This window comes from Lontra canadensis, unplaced genomic scaffold (genome assembly GCF_010015895.1).
Source record: "Lontra canadensis isolate GAN:19392208 unplaced genomic scaffold, GSC_riverotter_1.0 scaffold43, whole genome shotgun sequence".
Lineage (NCBI taxonomy): Eukaryota > Metazoa > Chordata > Mammalia > Carnivora > Mustelidae > Lontra > Lontra canadensis.
In genome coordinates this window covers 12,213,054-12,232,370 of record NW_022631037.1, presented here as the reverse complement: position 1 = coordinate 12,232,370, position 19,317 = coordinate 12,213,054, and the positions used below count along the sequence as shown (strand labels likewise).

Here is a 19,317-nt window from a genome sequence, read left to right as displayed (position 1 = left end):
CTCCCTGAGAGTCAAGAATTTGAGTTGATGCCTCTTTGTCCCACAGCTGGGAACAAAGTACTAGGAACTTCAACTTAGTGATTGCCTAAAGGTGGTCCTGGGATCAACTGTGTTAAAATTACCCGCGTCTTGGAGTGAGGCCTCAGAATCTGCAGGTTTTACAGGCTCCCCCAGGTGAAGCTGGGTATAAAGCAATGTTTGAAAAATCACAAAGATGTCGGCTAGGTGAGATTGGCCAGCACCCGAAATCGAAGAAAGTTCCTGAAAGGCAAAACTAAGCTCCGTGGTCTGGGCGGGCGGGGCAGACAAGACGGGGAAGAGAACTCTATGGGGTGTCCCTATCACTACAAAACTCGCCAGTCATGCCATATCCTTCACACCGTCAACGTCCCACCACCGTGGTGGCAACCCGCCCGCTGGGCCTTTCCCGCAATGCGACCCTTGCCCGCCACTTGCGACGCAACCGTCCCTGACTGGCTCGGGCCACGCTGCCGGGCCAGCACAGAGCGGAAGCGGCGATAGCGGTTTCCGCTGCCAGCACCCAATATGGCGGCTCGAGCGTCGCCACCACGGGAACACATGCTCTGTGTCCCGCCTCGGCCCCCTCAGGTCTCACTGGGCTTTTGCAAGTCACCGTGGGAACCTTCGGGGCGGGGGGAGAATTCCGCGCTCCGGCAGTGATACCAGCTCTCACCCCCGGCCCTAAGCCTTTATCCCCCAGCCGAGGAATACACTGGAAGCGCTCAGCTTGCACACATTACTCCGCGCCCAACCTATAGTACCTCGGAAGGCCGACGCACCGCGGAGGGGCCAGAATGCCGGGCAATAAGGCCTTCACCCCACTTATTGGTGAGCCCACGCCGCGGGGCGGGCCGATGTGCGCACTGGGCTGTGGGCCATGTCAGTCTTGGGAAATCGGGAGAGGAAGGAGGAGGCACGCTCAGCCATTGGGCTCTTTTGGCTGTCAATCAAAGTGACATCCGGCGAAGGCCGCAGTCTCGGCTCGTTGATTGGAGAAACGTAGTCCTAGGAAGGACGCGGAGGGCGGGCTTCCGAGTGAGGTGGGAGGAGGGGGCGGGGAGGGAAGCGGAGGCTGGGGAGCTCTAGGCCGGCCGGCGGTGGCGGCGGCAAGGCCGGGACTCGGGCTGAGAGCCTGCTGTGGCGGCAGCGGCGGACGCTGAGCTCTGCAGCGGGTATCAAGCACATTCCTTTCCCCGACGCCGGTGGGGGGGGGCGGGCGGAGCCCCGCGGGACTGAGGCTTGTGGGGTGAAGGGCGGCGGGGTGGAGCCCTTGGGCTAGAGGCAGGAGGCAGGAGGCGGGAACGGGCGGGCGAGCGGGCTTCGCTACGGGCCCGGGCCCTGGGCCTGGCAGGGAGGGGCCGCGAAGCCTTGGAGAAAGCCAGCTCCGGGGTGGGTTGGACTGGGGAGGGCTGAGGGCGCGAGAAGGCGTGGTGTGAGGCCCAGGCCTGGAACGGGGTGGGGCCATCGGGACGGAGGGCGGGGTGGGGTTTGGCTGTGAGGGTGGGTCAAGGCCGGCTGAGTCGCACTTGTTCGCTGTTGCCCCAGAAGGGTAGAAGCCGAGACGCCGACAGCGGGCATGGCGACTTGGTCCCAGCCGGACTCGGGTATCCGGGGCGGGGTGGGACTGGGCTCAGACCAGAGGCGTCTGGCCTTCTTCGTCTTTATGGGGCCTTGCCCGGTTTCTCGAACTTGTCTCTTGGGAGGTTTTAGTAATAAATTGCGTGAGAACGGGAGGGTAGTGTTAGCAGGAATTCTGGGTCGCAGTTGTGTTTACTTTAACCAAATAAGGTGTGTGTGTGTGTGTGTGTGTGTGTGTGTGTGTGTGTGTTCGTTCGTCCGTCCCTGTCCGTGTGTCACTCTTCCCCTTTAGGATGAAGTTGGTAGGTGGGTCACGACAATGAAGAGAAGAGTTACGTCTTGGTTTATGAGGTTAATGGAAACTCAGAAGTAGAGACCAGAAACTGAAAGGCAGATTTACTCCTTCCCCACTTGGCTATTTAGGTTGAGAACTTGGGTCTTATCCTTCTGCTTTGGCTCAGAAGGTCATATAAATGAAAATATAACCTGCCTATTGCAAATTCTGGGTGGAATAATCCTCCTGCCTCACTGCTCCCCGCCCCCACAAGACCTCTCACCATCCCCTTTCCCCTTTTAATGTGAGAGATAGGAAAGAGAAACCATATTTTAAAGTTGGTAAAACAAAAGGCGTTATTCTGTCGTGAAGTGGTGTCCTGAACGTTGTCCTCATATACTCTTTTCCCATTACTAGTTTCTCCGTTCCCTTTAGAACTGGAAGGGACAGAGATTGTAGGCAGTTTTGTCTTGAGAGATGGAGGATACAACTTTTCTTTAAGTTAGGAAATGGGCTTCTCAAGCTAAAAATAGAAGCTGGGTGGTGTGTGGATGGGGGGGAGGGTTGGTAAATCAGACATCATGTAAAATATTTTGGATGCCCCAGGCATTATCTGCTTATCCAAACAAGCTACCTTTTAGGGTATTACAAATTTAGAATCCAGAAAGGGGGATCCTTTATGAGCAGTATTTTCTCTTCATAGTTCCACTTATAACAGATTTTTGGTTTTTATTTTTCTGAAAGTAATTGACTTATTTTTCAATAAAATACGAAAGTGGCAATTGAATGTGTTTCCTGCCTTCTGCCTTGATCATGGTGTGAAAATTCTGGAATCTTATTCTGTTGCTCTTGTGATTCCCATTTCAGGTTTCTCTGGAAACCCCCCTGGTAAGTGTGGAGGAGGCGGGACACTCTGACCCAAGACAAAAGGCCTGTAGCTCCAGCCAAAGAAAATAAACCTTAGGGAAAAGGAAAAAAAAAAAAAAACAAAACAAAACAGCCCGTCAGCTGTTCCTGAGAACAGCCTGCAGTGGAATCTACAGAGAGGACAACCAATGTGAGTGAGGAAGTGACTGTATGTGGACTCTGGAGACAGTAAGTCACGTGGGCCTTGAGGGCCTGGACTGGGTTAGCAACAGTTGTACACGCTGAGGTGAGGTGCCGAGAAGGGAAAAGTGAATGTGGTCTGGAGAGAGGCCTTGGCTTCACAGGGTGTGCTTTGCTCTGAGGCCATCCGGGAGCTCAGCCCCTGTGTTCTGCCAGGGTGGGATACAGGGTTTGGCCCTGAGGAGGGTAACTTGCTGGCTGGAGCACCAGAGCAGTGGCCTTGATTTGTCTTTTGGAAGATTTAAAAACCAAAAAGCATAAACATTCTGGTCCTTCAGCAATGCTTTCTCTGAAGAAATACTTAACGGAAGGACTTCTCCAGTTCACCATTTTGCTGAGCTTGATTGGGGTGCGGGTGGACGTGGATACTTACCTGACCTCACAGCTTCCCCCGCTCCGGGAGATCATCCTGGGGCCCAGTTCTGCCTATACTCAGACCCAGTTCCACAACCTGAGGAATACCTTGGATGGCTATGGTATCCACCCCAAGAGCATAGACCTGGACAATTACTTCACTGCCCGGCGGCTCCTCAGTCAGGTGAGGGCCCTGGACAGGTTCCAGGTGCCGACCACTGAGGTCAACGCCTGGCTGGTCCACCGGGATCCAGAGGGGTCTGTCTCTGGCAGCCAGCCCAGCTCAGGCCTCACCCTCGAGAGTTCCAGTGGCCTCCAAGATGTGACAGGCCCAGACAACGGGGTGCGAGAAAGCGAGACGGAGCAGGGATTCAGTGAAGATCTGGAGGATTTGGGAGCTGTAGCCCCTCCAGTCAGTGGAGACCTAACCAAAGAGGTTAGTGACCACACATCGGGGTGGGTGAGAGGGGACTGGGGGTGGGGGGCTGGTTCTGAAGGAGCGAGATCACAGGACTGACCGCTGTAAAGAACTGGAGTGGCATGGGAGGGGGTCTCAGGCGTTGTTCTTTGGCAGGAATGAGCTGAATTGTCTGACCGGGACGGTGATGGGCGGGGGTGGGGGTGGGGGGGAGCATTTCCTTGTTTTGAACCATTGACCCACCTCTAAATGTACCGGCAGGGCAGTGGGAGGTTCCTAGAACATGCCAGCGTGTTTACTGCTTGGATTTCAACACAACTGCTGGAGGCCCCCGGGGTGGGGGAGGGAGTGGTGTTGTGATGGGCTTTGATGCGGTGTGTATCTGTTGCTAAGACACAAATACATCGTGGACTCTTGCCTTGTACCTCCCCCACATCAAAACACACATGCATATCCTGAAATTCTCCTCCTTTGTGGTCAGGCCTGTTGTTGTAAGGTCCTTGATAAGTCAGCTCTCCTGGGCCCGAGCCAAGGGGCAGATTTAGATAGTTATTCTTGGCCCGGAGAGGGCCAGGGCTCCCATTCCTTGCTGGAGGCCTGCTGAGGGGAGTAGGGAAGAGAGGGCTGGGAGCTAGAAGAGAAAAGAGAAACTGCCTTCTGCCACCTCAGTCAGCTTGCTTGGAGCTGTCAGAGGTCTTCGGCTCCTGACGCGTGGCTGACACGTTGTTCGGGGCAGAAAGTGAGACACTTGACTTTGTGGAGGTGAACGGCTCCTGCTGCTCCCACTTCAACGTGATGTTAAAACCACTTTGAGCTCTGTGTTTGGGCTAGGCCTGGCCACTCAGCCTTAAGGAGCTTGAGAAAAGGCCTGCTGCACTCTCCTCGCCATTAGGGAAAGGGAAGGCTGGATTGCGCTGGGCCGGGTTTTCCAGAGCCCAGTCCTGGGGAGGAGGGGTGGTATGTAGAAAGTTTTACAGGTGCTACAGATCTTGGGTCTTTTTCTGCCTACCAGTCTGACCAGGTTCTACTCCTGTCTTGCAATTGAGCCCATTACTGAGTTCATTTCTTTGAATGTCAGTAGCTGTAAAAGGTTGTGGCTTCCTCTGGGCGGGTGGTGTTCTGTGGGGGTGATTTTGCCTGTCCAGGGGACAGATGGCCATGTGTAGAGACAGTTCTGGTTGCCACAACTGCAAGAGGTGCCGTTGGCGTCTAGTTGGGATGCTGTGAAACTTACTAAAAAGGGACAGGACCCCAACGGCAGAGGGATCTGGCCCCACACGTCTTAGTGCCAGGGCTGCTCTCTGCTTAGCTGCCTCACGCCGGATCTGCTTTGAGAGGATCAGATAATCTAGAAGTATCTGAGCACGGGAGCTGTGAGTGTTCCTTACCTCGCAGTGCCTCAGTTCCTAGATTCTACAGTGCCACTGGGAACTTTACCTTTTTTCTGTTCCTCTGTCCTTTTCCTTCAAATGGGCTTCAGTCTTGGCATGGTGGTCTGAAGAAGTATGCGTCCCAGCCTCAGTCTCCGTCCTCCTGCCCTCATGTGGCTCCCCAAGGGCTGGCTGTGTAACTGGGCTTGCTCCTGGCAGCTCTGCAGGTGAAGCTCCCGTCCCCTTCCTGTTCGGAGCTCTCCTGGGACACGATGGGGTGGGAACGATGGAGGTCATCGGCTGGGTTGGGGCAGAACGGGATGAGACTTAGACCCTGCTTTCTTCCATTTCTTGCCCCTCATGGAGGTTGTGCTGTCCCTGACCCCAGGCCTTTTCTGCTCCCTTTGGGGGTTGGGGGTGGGTCAGAGGGCCCTAGGCTGGGTGTGGGGGAAGGGAGGATTATTTCGCATCTAGAACAACATTTCCTCAGCAACTCAGGGATAAAAATACCCAGGTCCTGAGCATGTGACAGGCGCTGCTGGAGCTGGTATTCTCCCCCCGGGGTGGCAGCGCTCCCCTGCCGCCAGGCCGCTTCCACGGACAGCCCAAGCCCAGGCCCTTGTCAGGGATAGGATTCCCCTGGAGGTTGGCACTCTGCCCAGAGCAGGGGGTGGCTTGCCTACAGCTCTTCCCAGCGAGGAGCAGTCTGTGACCAAGGAGAACATACTGTCCCTGACCTGACCTTAGGCTCGAGGGGTGCAGCAGTGAGGATGGACGGTGGAACTGTGCTGCTGATTCTGTGGGTGCCGTTTTCCTGGCGTTAGGGTTGTGGGCCGGGGCCTGCCAGAGCAGCTCTTGAACAAAGCTGGGGTGAGGGGGGCGCGTGGTGCACACGTGCGGCCAGGATGTGGGGGAGCATCCAGCTCCTTGGGGTATGGTCTTCAGGCTCGGGCTTCCTCCTCCTGCCTGGGGCAGGCCTGGCCGGCACTGTGACCTCTCCGCTTGTGTGCGGGCGGCTGTCCTCCTTCCTGTCCTCTGGCCTAGAGTCGGGGGACAGAGCCCCTGGCTCCCAGCGGGGCTGGGTGCAGGGTGGGTCCTTGCCCAGCCTGGCTTGGGATCCTTGGGCTTCAGGATGACCGGCCGCAGCCCTGCTGAGGAACAGGAGAACTCCACTTCCAGGGAAGAGCTAGATTCCCCGAGAAGCTGCGGGAGTGGTTTCTGCCCGGTCCTGAGTGGGCTGGGGAAGGCAGGATGCGACAGGAGGGAGAGGGGCACCCCTTCCCCCCAGGGCTCTCTCACTGCGCCACCCCGGCTGGCTGACTGGGCTGGGTGGGGCTGCCCGCCCCTGGGTGCGTCTCCTTGAGGAGACGGAGGCGGCCCAGGGATGGGCTGGTTCCTTGCGGCAGCTCCTCCAGCTGCCCTGGTGCAGAGATTGGCTCCCGGCTGCAGCTAGGTAACAGGCGGTGGGAGGGGATTGGCTCCTTCCGCATCTCCAGCGGAGACTTGGGGGAGGAGATTGGCTCTCGTCGCAGCCTAGGTAACGATGGTGGGAGGGGATTGGCTCTTTCCGCAGCCCAGCTGCTGACCTGGGGGAGGGGATTGGCTCTCCGCAGCCTCAGCAGTGACCTGCGGGTGGGAGGGGGAGGGGATTGGCTCCTTGCTGCAGCCTAGGTAACAAGTTTGGGGGGCGTGGGGAGGGGGAGAGAGGGAGGAGCGGGAGGCTAGGCCCCGGAGGGAGCTGGCTCTCCTCTGCAGCTTGAGCACGGAGCATGGGGTGGGAGTCCCATCTCACTGCAGCCTCTGCGGTGAGCTCAGGGTGGGGGCTGCTGGGTGCCTGAGTGGAACTGGGGTTGTGAGGTGGGAGGGGGCTGCTCGAGGATGGAGGAAGGGGGCTGGGCTGGGCCGCCCAGGCAGCAGCACGGGCGGGGCACCCTCCTCGGGCCCCTTGGAGCTAGCAAGGGGCCACCCTTCCAGCCTGGCGTGCTCCCTGCAAGCCAAGAGCTCCTTGCAGCCCCCTGTCCGGCTTCCCGGCACCAGCTGCCCTGGGGCTCATCTCGCAGACCATGACCCGCCTGGACCGCAGCTCTCACAGTGGTGGGGGCCATGCCAAAGGGAGCCGGCCCCTTAACTCTTTGCTGGCTGGGCACCGGGTGGCCCAGCCCCCCTCTGCTCCTGGGTCCAGGGCTTCTGTTCAGGTTGGTGTATGTGGGAGAGACTAAAGGGAGAGGTACACCTGGGAGGTCTTGGGATCTGGGAGGGTTACGGTGGGAAAGGGGTGCTTGGTCAGGACTTGGGGGTGGGTCTCATGTAAGGAAATTGCTTTCTGGAAAGTGCTTTTTGAATCTCTGAATGGAAGCCAGGAGTTCAGGGTTTCTTCAGCCACAGGGGGATGGCATGTGTAGGAAGGCCAAATGGCTCTTATTTATTGGGGTTCTATGCTGGTGGCTTTGGGGTTGGCAGTTGGTGCAGGAACTGATAGGAGCCACCAGGGCAGAGTGGGAAGGAGGCATTTTGGTGGCTGAGGTGGCAGTTGTGGCTGAGCGGTGATGGGGCCCATGTCCTTGAGTGGGTTGACTGATGGAGCGGCAGTGAGGCCTGGGGTGTGGTGAGGAAGGGAGTGATAGTGCTGGTGTGAGGGGACACCAGGGGCCGGCCTTGGCAGGGGTGGGGTGCCCAGTGAGAATCAGCTGACTGCCTGAGGCTCTCCTGAGACGGAAGCAGCTTGCTAGGATCAGCTGAGAGTGGGAATTCTGGCAGGGATGGATCTTGAGGTGAGCCTGGGCTTTAAGAGTTGTGGGTGTCCAGCCTGACTCCTGCCTCAGCCTTGGAAGGGGGAATGGCTGTAGGAAGGGCTGGAGGCAGCCTGTCGTTGTCATTGGTGGCAGCAGGTGGTTGCAAATGCAGGGATTTTCCTCTCTGGCCCACCCCACCCCTTTATGCAAATGAAATGGCACCATAGGCTGATGCAAGCCTGGCCACCTCGGAGTAATTCTGCGTAACAGTTCGCCCTTGCCTGGCCTGGCCAGCATCCTACAACAAACCCGAGTTCGAAGGGATTCTCATTCCCAGAATGAGAAGTGTCTCCTGCTTCCTTCCCCCTTCTTTCTGGTGTAGCGGTGAGGTGGCCCTGCCTTTTGGCCTGGCTGTATCTCTGGGCCTAAGCCCACAGGCTTGTCTGAGGTTGATCATGCTGGTAATTTTTGCTAGCTCGTTTTTTTTTGTTGTTGTTGTTGTTGTTCTTATTTTTTATGGAGGCTGGTATCCGGAAATGGATGAGTGAAGCCCTGTTGGTACAGAGGGGACAGAGGCTGGGAGAGCTGCCCACCACTCCCAGGTCTAATCAGAGTGATGCTAGGAAAGTCCCCTGGATCCAAGAGCTAAAGTTGCGGTGATCTGTCTTTCAGGACATAGATCTGATTGACATCCTTTGGCGACAGGATATTGACCTGGGGGCTGGGCGTGAGATTTTTGACTATAGTCATCGCCAGAAGGAGCAGGATGTGGATAAGGACGTGCGAGATGGAGCGGAGCAGGAGGACACCTGGTCAGGCGAGGGCGCAGAAGCTCTGGCGCGAAACCTGCTAGTGGATGGAGAAACTGGGGAGAGCTTCCCTGCACAGGTACCCCCACCTCTGCCCACTTCTAGAAACTTCTCCTTAGAGAAGGCAGCTTCTGTCTGTGGGTTAAACCTGAATATATCTTTTGGGTTGGGGTCTCTAAGTCACTTGGGCTGAGGAAGGGGGAGTGGATGAGCAACAGAAGCAGAGGGGCCAGGCCTTGGTGACAACCAGCAGGGAGGAAGCAAAGCATCTAGCAGCTTCCTGTTTGTCAGGAATCTTCCACTCTCCCTCTGGTCTTTCCTGGAGTTTGGGATGCAGGGCCAGCCATCATCCTGGGCACAGAGGGAGAGTGTAGGCCTGCGGCTGTCTCGGCCCTCCTTTGGCTTCCCTGAAGGCTGGGGAAAGGATGGGGCAGAGGCTTCGGCCCGCAGGCGGCCGAGGCCCAGGTCAGTCAGACTTACGGTTGCTGTTGCCACAGGTGCCTGGTGGGGAGGACCAGACGGCCCTGTCCCTGGAAGAGTGCCTTAGGCTGCTGGAGGCCACCTGCCCCTTTGGGGAGAATGCTGAGGTGAGCAGGACTCCAGGGAGCACCCACCGAGCCAGCAGGGCAGCCTGCACGCCGTATGTCCCTCTGCAGCTGTCCGGGGGGCCAGCCCCTGGGGCTGGCCTGCTCCTGGCTGCAGGGGTGAATTCAGAGGAAGGAGGAGACAGAACCTCAGCTGGTAGTCTCTGGGAGGAACGCGACAGTGGTCTTGTCTTCCCCTCGTTAAAACCTCTGTGTTTTGCCCTAGTTTCCAGCAGACATTTCCAGCATAACAGAAGCAGTGCCTAGTGAGAGCGAGCCCCCAGATCTTCAAAACAACCTCTTGTCTCCTCTCCTGACGGGGACAGAGTCGCCATTTGATTTGGAGCAGCAGTGGCAAGATCTCATGTCCATTATGGAAATGCAGGTAGGATCACCCGAACAGGACGCAAACCTCTCGGGCAGGGGCAGGGGGTGTTCCATTCAGCTGCGAAATTTTTCTCCTCTGGGAAGAGAAAGGAACAATTTTCTCATCCATGGGAAAGTGGGGACACTGAGAGGTCATCGTCCAGGTGTCTCCTTGGGGTAGGGGGTGCAGTCAGGATGTGGGTTCGGGTTAGAGCTGAGCCTTCTGAAACAGGACTGTCCCCTAGGTTTGCCTTCTTCCTTCGAGGTAGGTAATCGCTTAAGCGCATGCTTCCAGCTTTAGCGTTCCTACAGCCGGACACTGGTGCGGTGTGTTTGCGGCTGGGGCCGGCTCCTGCCCCTTACGGTCATCTAGTCAGGCCTTTGTTATTTTAAAGGTGAGGAAATTGAAGCTCAGAGAGGTTAAGTGATGTGCCCGTGGTCCCAGGGCAGGTGGTACAGCTGGGCTTTGTCCCTCCAAGGCTGGGTGTTCTTGGCTGTGCAGATTTTACAGAGGAGAGGTAGGCAGGGTTGTGTGTTTTCCTTGCCTCTCTCTCGGAGGTAGGGAGTCTGGCCAAACACAGCTGAGAGCTGGGCAGCCCTGCGTTGGGTGGGGTCCATCCATATCTGCCAGGCCTCGAAGGCCTGGTGGACCGAGCAGGACTGGGAGTTGACCCTGGGCTCTGGATTCCAGTCTCTCGCCTTCCCACCGCGCGGCTGTGCCTGTGCTGGGTGCTTGCTGCCGTGCCCCCCCAGCCCGGGGAGAGGGAGTCTGCTCAGAACGAACCGTGACGCTCTTTCCCCTGCCAGGCCATGGAAGTGAACACTTCGACCAGTGAGATCCTGTACAGCGCCCCTCCTGGAGACCCCCTGAGCACCAACTACAGCCTTGCCCCCAACACTCCCATCAATCAGAATGTCAGCCTGCATCAGGCGTCCCTGGGGGGCTGCAGCCAGGACTTCTCACTCTTCAGTCCCGAGGCGGAGAGCCTGCCTGTGGCCGGCAGCTCCACGCTGCTCCCGCTGGTCCCCAGCAACTCCACCAGCCTCAACTCCACCTTTGGCTCCACCAACCTGGCGGGGCTCTTCTTCCCGCCCCAGCTCAACGGCACCGCCAACGACACGGCAGGCCCTGAGCTGCCCGACCCACTGGGGGGCCTGCTAGACGAAGCCATGCTGGACGAGATCAGCCTGATGGACCTGGCCATCGAGGAGGGCTTCAACCCCGTGCAGGCCTCCCAGCTCGAAGAGGAGTTCGACTCTGACTCAGGCCTCTCCTTGGACTCCAGCCATAGCCCTTCGTCCCTGAGCGGCTCCGAAGGCAGCTCTTCCTCCTCCTCCTCCTCCTCCTCCTCCTCCTCCTCCTCTGCTTCTTCTTCAGCTTCTTCCTCCTTTTCTGAGGAAGGTGCTGTTGGGTACAGCTCGGACTCTGAGACCCTGGATCTGGAAGAGGCCGAGGGCGCTGTGGGTTACCAGCCCGAGTACTCCAAGTTCTGCCGCATGAGCTACCAGGACCCGTCGCAGCTCTCCTGCCTGCCCTACTTGGAGCACGTGGGCCACAACCACACGTACAACATGGCGCCCAGCGCCCTCGACTCCGCCGACCTGCCACCGCCTGGCGCCCTCAAGAAAGGCAGCAAGGAGAAGCAGGCCGACTTCCTAGACAAGCAGATGAGCCGGGACGAGCATCGAGCCCGAGCCATGAAGATCCCCTTCACCAATGACAAAATCATCAACCTGCCGGTGGAGGAGTTCAACGAGCTGCTGTCCAAGTACCAGCTGAGCGAGGCCCAGCTGAGCCTCATCCGCGACATCCGGCGCCGGGGCAAGAACAAGATGGCGGCGCAGAACTGCCGCAAGCGCAAGCTGGACACCATCCTGAACCTGGAGCGGGACGTGGAGGACCTGCAGCGCGATAAAGCCCGGCTGCTGCGGGAGAAGGTGGAGTTCCTCCGGTCCCTGCGGCAGATGAAGCAGAAGGTCCAGAGCCTGTACCAGGAGGTGTTCGGGCGGCTTCGGGATGAGAATGGGCGGCCCTACTCGCCCAGCCAGTACGCACTCCAGTACGCCGGGGACGGCAGCGTCCTCCTCATTCCCCGCACCCTGGCCGACCAGCAGGCCCGGCGACAGGAGAGGAAGCCAAAGGACCGAAGAAAGTGAGCCTGGGAGGAGAGGGGGGTTGACGCTCACCGGGATGGAAACTGGAGAAGGGCTGGGCCTGGACCTGGACCTACAGTGGGGACTTGAATGCCTTCTTATCCAACAGATCTCAGATGGGATGAACTGCCGGTCAGTGGACAGGAAGAGGAGGGCGCAGGCGCTGTCTGGCTCAGCTTCCCCCTGTGGGGCGGGGAAGGGGGGCGGAAGCAGCCAGACCGTTTGGGTGGACAGGGTCCTCACCCCTGCTGTTTCCTTTGAGGGAAGGGGTGGTGCTCGCATTGCTGGAGGCCGACCAAGGGGAAAGGGGGGCATCTTGTGAGAGGAAAGTCATAGAAAGTCTCATTCCTGGAAAGAAGAAAGGAGGGAAGGGAGGAAAGAAGGGGGATTGGGAAAAAAAAAAAACAAAAACAAAAACCCAAAAAAAATCAAAGCGGGAAGAAAATCAAAGGGCAGGTTAAGGTTGGCTCTGCCAGAGTACCAGAGGGCAGGTTTAGGTGGGACTAGGCCCTAGGCAGGAAGAATCCCCACTTCACCCCAGGGGAGGGTGGAACACAAGGTAGGATCTGGGAGGGGCCTTGTGGGCTCTTTTAGCTCCTGCCCTGTGGAGCCCCAATGGGGAGCTCTTGGGTGTGTCCTGTAACGTTTTCATTTGTAGGGGAGCCATTGGGACCCAACACTCGCTTGAGGAGTTAGGGTCAGAGAGGGAACAGGAAAGGGTCACGAGGCCCCCGTGCCGTGTTGCAGCAGCCCCAACACCAAGCATGTCCTTCACTGCCCTGCCATTCCCATCTCCCTCTGTGCCCGGTCCCCCCTGAGCTGAGGCACCCACGTTTCCATCCGAGCCTGCATGCGAAGGCTGTTCTCTGCCCGCCTGCGTGCCCCTGCCCCTCCCCGCTGCCTGGAGCTCTTCTGCAGCTGGGGCGCTGGCAGTGCCCCCAGTGCTGAGCCTGTGGCCTCCTGGGGGCTACTCTGAGGCAGGGGGATGATGTGGACAAGCCAGGCAGTATTCAGCACAAACTGGGGAGTGACACTTCCCTCGGGCCTCCCCTACCAACAACTGGGCATGTCACTGGAAGACAAAAACCCACAAAACCCAGCAACAAAAACTAGTCCTTCTAGAATTTCTTGCGCTTTGATTTTTTTTAGGGCTTGAGCCCTGTTTCACTTATAGGGTCTAGAATGCTTGTGTTGAGTAAAAAGGAGATACCCCAATATTCAAAGCTGCTAAATGTTCTCTTTGCCATAAAGACTCCGTGTAACTGTGTGAACACTTGGGATTTTTCTCCTCTGTCCCGAGGTCTCCGTCTGCCTTTTTTTTGTTAGTTTGTTTCTTTCTAGAAAAATGAGAAGTGCATGTAATGGGGGCTGAGAGCACCTACCCCCAGGCTCTCGGCCACAGGCTGCTTCTCTATACCCCCAGTTTAGTAAAGACCCCTATCAGGAGGATTGCCTGGGGGAGGCAGAGAGGGGAGCAGCGCCAAGGTGGCCAGATGGCCAGGACCACAGTGTCTTTATTTTTAACTCTTTGCCACTGCTGCCCCCACCCCTGCCTGGCTCTGGAGTACAGTCAGCTCCAGACTAGCAGGAGTGAGTTGTGGGAAGAGAAGTGCCAGATTCTCCTCCCCGCTGGGGGGCAGGGGAAAGCGGGGTGTTCTGAGCAGTGGGGATACAAGGCACGAGCCTGGGAAGTGCTTTTATAAATTATTTTCCTTGTAGATTTTATTTTTAATTTATCTCTGACCTGCCAGGGAGAGGAGAGAGAGAGAGAGAGAGAGAGATGCTGTGAGCACATGACAAAATAAAATAAAATAAAATGGATGATTCATTCTGAAGTGCAATTTTTCCCTATTTTGAATTCAAATTGAGTAAAAGACCCCAGGAGGGAGGACTGGCCATTGTGTGGCTAAGGCAGAACTCACAGGGGAAGGTGGGTGGAGAACAGGAGAGGTTGACAAATTTAGAAAGACAAAAAGTCTTAAGTACCCTATTAAACCTTCTGAGCAGTGCTGGTACCTCTTCACAGGGTTCTAACTGAATCCTGGGGGGTGGGGGTGGGGGGGACGGACTTAGAATCCTTTTTGGGCTTCCCTAAGGACAAGGCGAGGTGGAGGTGCTGTCCTCTGGCCCAGCTCCTTGTCCGCTTATGAGTTAGTGCATTTTTAATGGTGAGCATGCTGTGCTTTCTCTGGTGGCCCCACCCACCAAAGGGGTGCAAAGCATGGGAGAGCAGCCACACCAATGACCGAGACAAACCCTGAGAAATCCACGAGACCGACACAGGCCCAAGACTTGAGCGCAAGAGCAGGACCATAGAACTAGAGAAGCAGGAAGCCAGACTCCAGGGTTTAAGGCATCTGAAGGCCTCCCAGCAGAGGTGAACAGAATCTGTTCTCCCTCAAAACATGTGCTTTAATATCAAGCCTACGAAGAGCTGGGTGCTTGCTGGAGCCACCGCCACACGCTGGGTAAGTGGCTAGCAAATGTGAGGAACAAATGCTCACCTGGCAGCCTGTGACATTACCAGACAAGATTTAGGACCAGAAGCTGTGATTCCCCATCGTGGAACCTCCTGTGTACCCCCTTGTGACCTGGCCTAGCCCCATAGTCCTTTTTTTTTTTTTTTTTTAAAGATTTAAAAAATTTATTTATTTGACAGACATAGATCATAGAGAGAGAGGAGGAAGCAGGCTCCCTGCTGAGCAGAGAGCCTGATGCGGGGCTTGATCCCAGGATCCTGGGATCATGACCTGAGTAGAAGGCAGAGGCTTAACCCACTGAGGCACCCAGGCGCCCCGCCCCGTAGTCCTTTAATGGTGCTACCAGAGTATCCGAAGCGGTGGAACAGAATTCATAACATCAATTTATTTGTTTCAGTTTACACTGGCTTTTGTTGTTGTTGTTGTTAAACCCCCATCTAGTTGGAAAACATCCTCAAACGAGCTCTTTCCTAATTAGGAATTAGCTAATGTCTGTAAGCCAGATAAAACCAAGATTCTTGAAAAAAGAGTAAGACTAAAAATTATGTTTGAAAAACTTTAATTCATCCTGATAAAAAATACAAATTATATATAGAAGAGTAAATTGTGACAAGTAAAACTCAGTCATGTTTTTGTACCCCTTCTAGAAATGTGTGTATGTATTTCTAGGTACACAATTAGGCTGTAACTTTTATCTTGCTTTGCAATTTTAACCTAACACATTTAAATGTTTTTTTTTTAAGATTTATTTATTTGACAGATCACAAGTAGGCAGAGAGGCAGGCAGGCAGAGAGGAGGAAGCAGGCTCCCTACTGAGAGAGCCCGATGCGGGGCTCGATCCCAGGACCCTGAGATCATGACCTGAGCCGAAGGCAGTGGCTTAACCCACTGAGCCACCCAGGCGCCCCCAATTAAATGTTTTTTAAGAGAAAAAAAAAAAAATCATCTCTCACCCTCTTAAGTGCTGCCCCTGCTCTGAGAAAGTACATTTTTGCCACCCTTCCCCCACGTCCCCTTATGGAGAGATGTACAGTTGTGTCTCGCATCTTGCTGATTAGCTGGGGCTTTGAGCCAAGTTGGTCAGCACTTACTGTGGCGTTGACCTCTTTCTGCCGCTGGCAGGTGGAGTGGGTGCTTCAGCTTCTTCTGGCAGGAAGAAGACAGGAGGACTTGAGTAATAAGGCCTGTCAGAGAAGCTGCTACACCTCAGACAAGTGAGAAGAGGTCCTAGACTCGGCAGGGAGATGAGCAGGCCTCAGGCTTAACTGCGGACCAGACTTCAGGGTGACCTGCCCAGGTGGGAGCGGAAGCCTGGCTTTGTCTTGACTCTAGTACTGGGCTCTGTCCAAGGCGATTTCTCCCCACATCCTAATTCACATGGGCATTCTGAAGTACACCCCTTGTTTCAGCCTCTGCCCTACACAGATCTCACCAGTGAGGCTGGAGTCAGTATTTCAGTGTCACTAAAAATAGAAGAAGTCCAGAACTGAGGGGGAAGGTAGTGAGCTAGAGAATGCTCAGTGTCCCCAAGCCCTGGCCTCCACGGTGGACTCCCGCCCAGACGGGGGAAAGCTGGACAGCAACCCGCCAGCCAGTGACTGGGGAGGACTTAGCACGCAGCCCGGCCTTCCTCAGGCAGCCCTCTTAAAAAGTACTAACCCCACCGCCTTCATGTCTCCTACGGCATCCAGGAGGCACCCACCTAATTCTACAACTTCAGCTCCAACTAACCAGTCCGATGGCACGACCAGCAAGAAGTCCATCTCATTACTGACACAACCCGCACACAAGCACAAGCAGCAGACTGCTGGCGGCCTCCCTGCAGGTCACTCTCCCGACCGAGTGTGGAAACTGTCCAGCAAAACCCGCAAGCTTCATTATCATGAGTGGCTAAGCCTTGTTTTCTTATCACTTGGACCCATCAGGGAGATGAAAGGGACTCACAGACCTTCAATTTGTCATTCTGACAGCCTAACAAGAACCTTTCACCTTTCACTTTTCCCACAGAGGCCGCCAATCCTCCTTGCCTCTAGTTCTGAACCTCATAGTGGGGGAGCTCGGTGTACACATGGAGCTTAGCACCTGGCTGGAGTCCTGACCCTTGCTCTGTCCAGGACTTCACAGTTCATGTCCACCTGGATTAGCGGACAAACGGAATCCAGCACACAGACTGTCCAGAGGAGTTCAGGACCCAGTAAAGAGGCATGTTCTCAAAATCAGTTGGATAGAAACACTTGTCTTCCTCTCTGAGCAAACAGGAATATTACAGAAGTCTTAAAGCTGGTTCTTTTCCAGTCTAACTGCAGAATGGAGAGAGGTTGCACGGTATTTGTTACTTAATTTCAGATGCTATTTCCACCAGGGAAACAAAACCTAGTTTATACTTGGGAGGAGGCAGGGAAAAGGCTAAGGAGATGGTGCTTTTAAACACGAATTTAATTAGGCTAATTCAGTTGTCTTTTTTTTTTTTTTTAAAGATTCTATTTACTTATTTGACAAAAAGAGATAGAGAGGGAACACAAGCAGAGGGAGTGGGAGAGGGAGAAGCAGCCTTCCCACAGGGCAGGGAGCCCAATGCGGGGCTTGATCCCAGGATTCTGGGATCATGACCTAAGCCAAAGGCAGCTGCCTAACAAATGAGCCACCCACTCAGTGGATTAAAGCCTCTGCTTTAGGCTCAGGTCACCATCTCAGGGTCCTGGGATCGAGCCCCACATCGGGCTCTCTGCTCCGGAGGGAGCCTGCTTTCTCCTCTCTGTCTGCCTCTCTGCCTACTTGTGATTTCTGTCAAATGAATAAATAAAGTCTTAAAAAAACAAAAACGAATGAGCCACCCAGGCGCCCCAAGTTGTCTTAGACCTTAGTCCTCAGCTAGGGACTGAAGTAGCAATTTAAACAGTGACCCAGTGCCCCACAGCTAGGCCCCCGAGTTGCCCAGTGGGGTAAACAGTGGCTCTGGTACTACCACAAACCACCAAGGTTACAAAGCAGATCCAGACACGCTACTAAATATTTAAACACAAGCTATTTAATATAAGCAACAACTACAGAAGCAAATCATCAGTATATATTGTAAACTTATTGTTTCAGCCTTGCCTCATAGTCCTGCTGCCTCACTGGCCTAAGGTTAAAAAGAGAAAAGAAAAAAAAAAAAAAAAAAGCAAAGCCCTAGAAAACAGAATACTTGCTCTACCTGCCCCCACTGAGCAGAACCAAGTATGGTTTTCATCCCAGTGCAAGGCTTTCAAGATTCAGCAGTTTATTCAGTGGGAAGCTCTCAAGGCCAAGGTCAATTAAAAGTCATCCATAGAAGACAGCTGAGCAACTGTGAACACATTGGTTAGAACAGCAGTAACTTCTGAAGAAAACCTCAGTGCTGGACAGTCAAACCGAGATGATATGCAGATCACAGCCCAAGGACTGTCTGTAGAATCTTTAAGCTCCACCATCCCCAAGCTTCCGTAGCCACACACCAGAACACCCAGATGCCTCTGCCCAGATTGGTTCCTACTGCTGAAAAGCAAGATGAAGCCAAGATACCTTCCTTAACTAAAGCTGAATGCAGGCCTGGTAGCAATACTTGTATTTTCAGTCATATGCTAGAGGAGAAACACTAGCCTGTACTTAGTTCCACCCTATCACTCTGAATTTTAAACAAGGTCTTTTTATCCTCCCAGAAATACCCAACTTGCAAATCAGATTAATACTAGCATCGGAGACACGTGATCAGGTTCATTTGATCTCAGACAGAAACCAGGTCCATACATAGTTTAGGATCTGGAGCCACTGTAGAAAATTTGGATTTCAGAGTTCTAGTTCCACCAATTATCTTGGAGTAGCAGTTTCCTCTCATTTCCCCTTTCTCTGTGATGGAAACAGTGACTATAACACACATTCCCACTGTCACAAGCCATAAAGATGTCCTGAGCACATAAGGCCAAACACCAAATGGCCATGTCAAAATCAAACTGACCCGAGCTAGAGTGAATTCTGGATTATAAGATTATATCTGAAAGTAAGTACTTAAAAACTCAACTATTAAAAAGTATTTATAATTAGACCAAACTTTCAAATGACACAGAAACAATGATTCCTGAGCACTGTCAGCTGACAGACTGCCTCCGTGGTCATTTACTGTACTAACTTGAAACTCAATTGAAGACAACGGAAGACACCTCAGATGGTGACTGGTCACCGGGTTAGTAAGCTCTTCTGGTCATATAGCGACTAAGGTCATCACCTGTCTCCTCTTCAACTCCCGGGTGAGGAGTCTACGATGACGCAGCTCCACTGACACCATCCAACTCGCTCTTGTGCTGCCTGAAGAAATGCTCTCCGATATCTTCTGAAACAGAGGGAAGCTTTGTTGTGCCTCTGTGTACCTTTTATTTCCAACATTTCTGCATGCATTTGTGGCTTCAACAAGCACTTGAGAAAACTTTATCAAAACCCTTCATCTAGACATGTGACAGCTGGCTTTCAACGATAACAAAGCTGTGAAAGTCTATCCGCACTTTCATTTTCGCTGCATGCATTATCGATGTCAGCATGTTCCCAGGGCAAGAATGAGGGGGTTTTATGAGGGTTCTGGAATGCTAGAAATGGCAATTAAGTAGGTTCCAGAGGTTCAGACTAAAGCTGAACAGCAATCCACTCTGGACACCTAGAAGGCTGAAGGCTGATTTCAGTGCATCTAACAATGCAGTACAAAACCAGAACATCTCTGCCCACCTCACCCCAACTCATCCAACTAGCTAATGGCTCTGCTACTGCCAACCCCAAGGACACACCAAGATCTCTCTGCAGAAGGGCCTCCTCCCTGGCTCCACTTTACCTCATCTCCCCAAACTCCTCGGAGGCTTTTTTTTTTTTAAGATTTTTGTTTTTAGGTAATCACACCCAGTGTGGGGGTCAAACTCACAATCCCAAGATCAAGAACTCTATGTTCTACTGACTGAGCCAGCCAGATGCCCCAAGGAGGCTTTTTGAAAAAAAAATTTATGCATCAGTTTATTTATTTGAAACAAATGCTTTGTGCTAGTAAGTAGAGCTGATCTGACCTCTGGAAA

The 19,317-nt window shown here is 54.3% G+C and overlaps 1 protein-coding gene across 8 annotated transcripts; it reads left to right on the top strand.

The window, feature by feature from the left end:
• The first annotated feature begins 1,063 nt into the window (after positions 1-1,063).
• NFE2L1 (nuclear factor, erythroid 2 like 1) lies at positions 1,064-12,853 on the top strand. 8 transcript variants are annotated; one of them, XM_032871382.1, is made up of 6 exons: positions 1,064-1,193; positions 2,741-3,770; positions 8,527-8,742; positions 9,161-9,250; positions 9,474-9,632; positions 10,421-12,853. In XM_032871382.1, exons 2-6 carry the CDS (start codon positions 3,261-3,263, stop codon positions 11,768-11,770), a joined length of 2,325 nt encoding a protein of 774 aa, XP_032727273.1. In that variant the 5' UTR covers positions 1,064-1,193; positions 2,741-3,260; the 3' UTR covers positions 11,771-12,853. The 8 variants fall into 8 exon arrangements, with proteins under 8 accessions (XP_032727273.1, XP_032727274.1, XP_032727272.1 ...); XM_032871383.1 differs by lacking the exon at positions 1,064-1,193 and adding an exon at positions 1,504-1,625 and having other exon boundaries at positions 8,560-8,742; XM_032871381.1 differs by lacking the exon at positions 1,064-1,193 and adding an exon at positions 1,504-1,625.
• Positions 12,854-19,317: the final 6,464 nt, after the last annotated feature.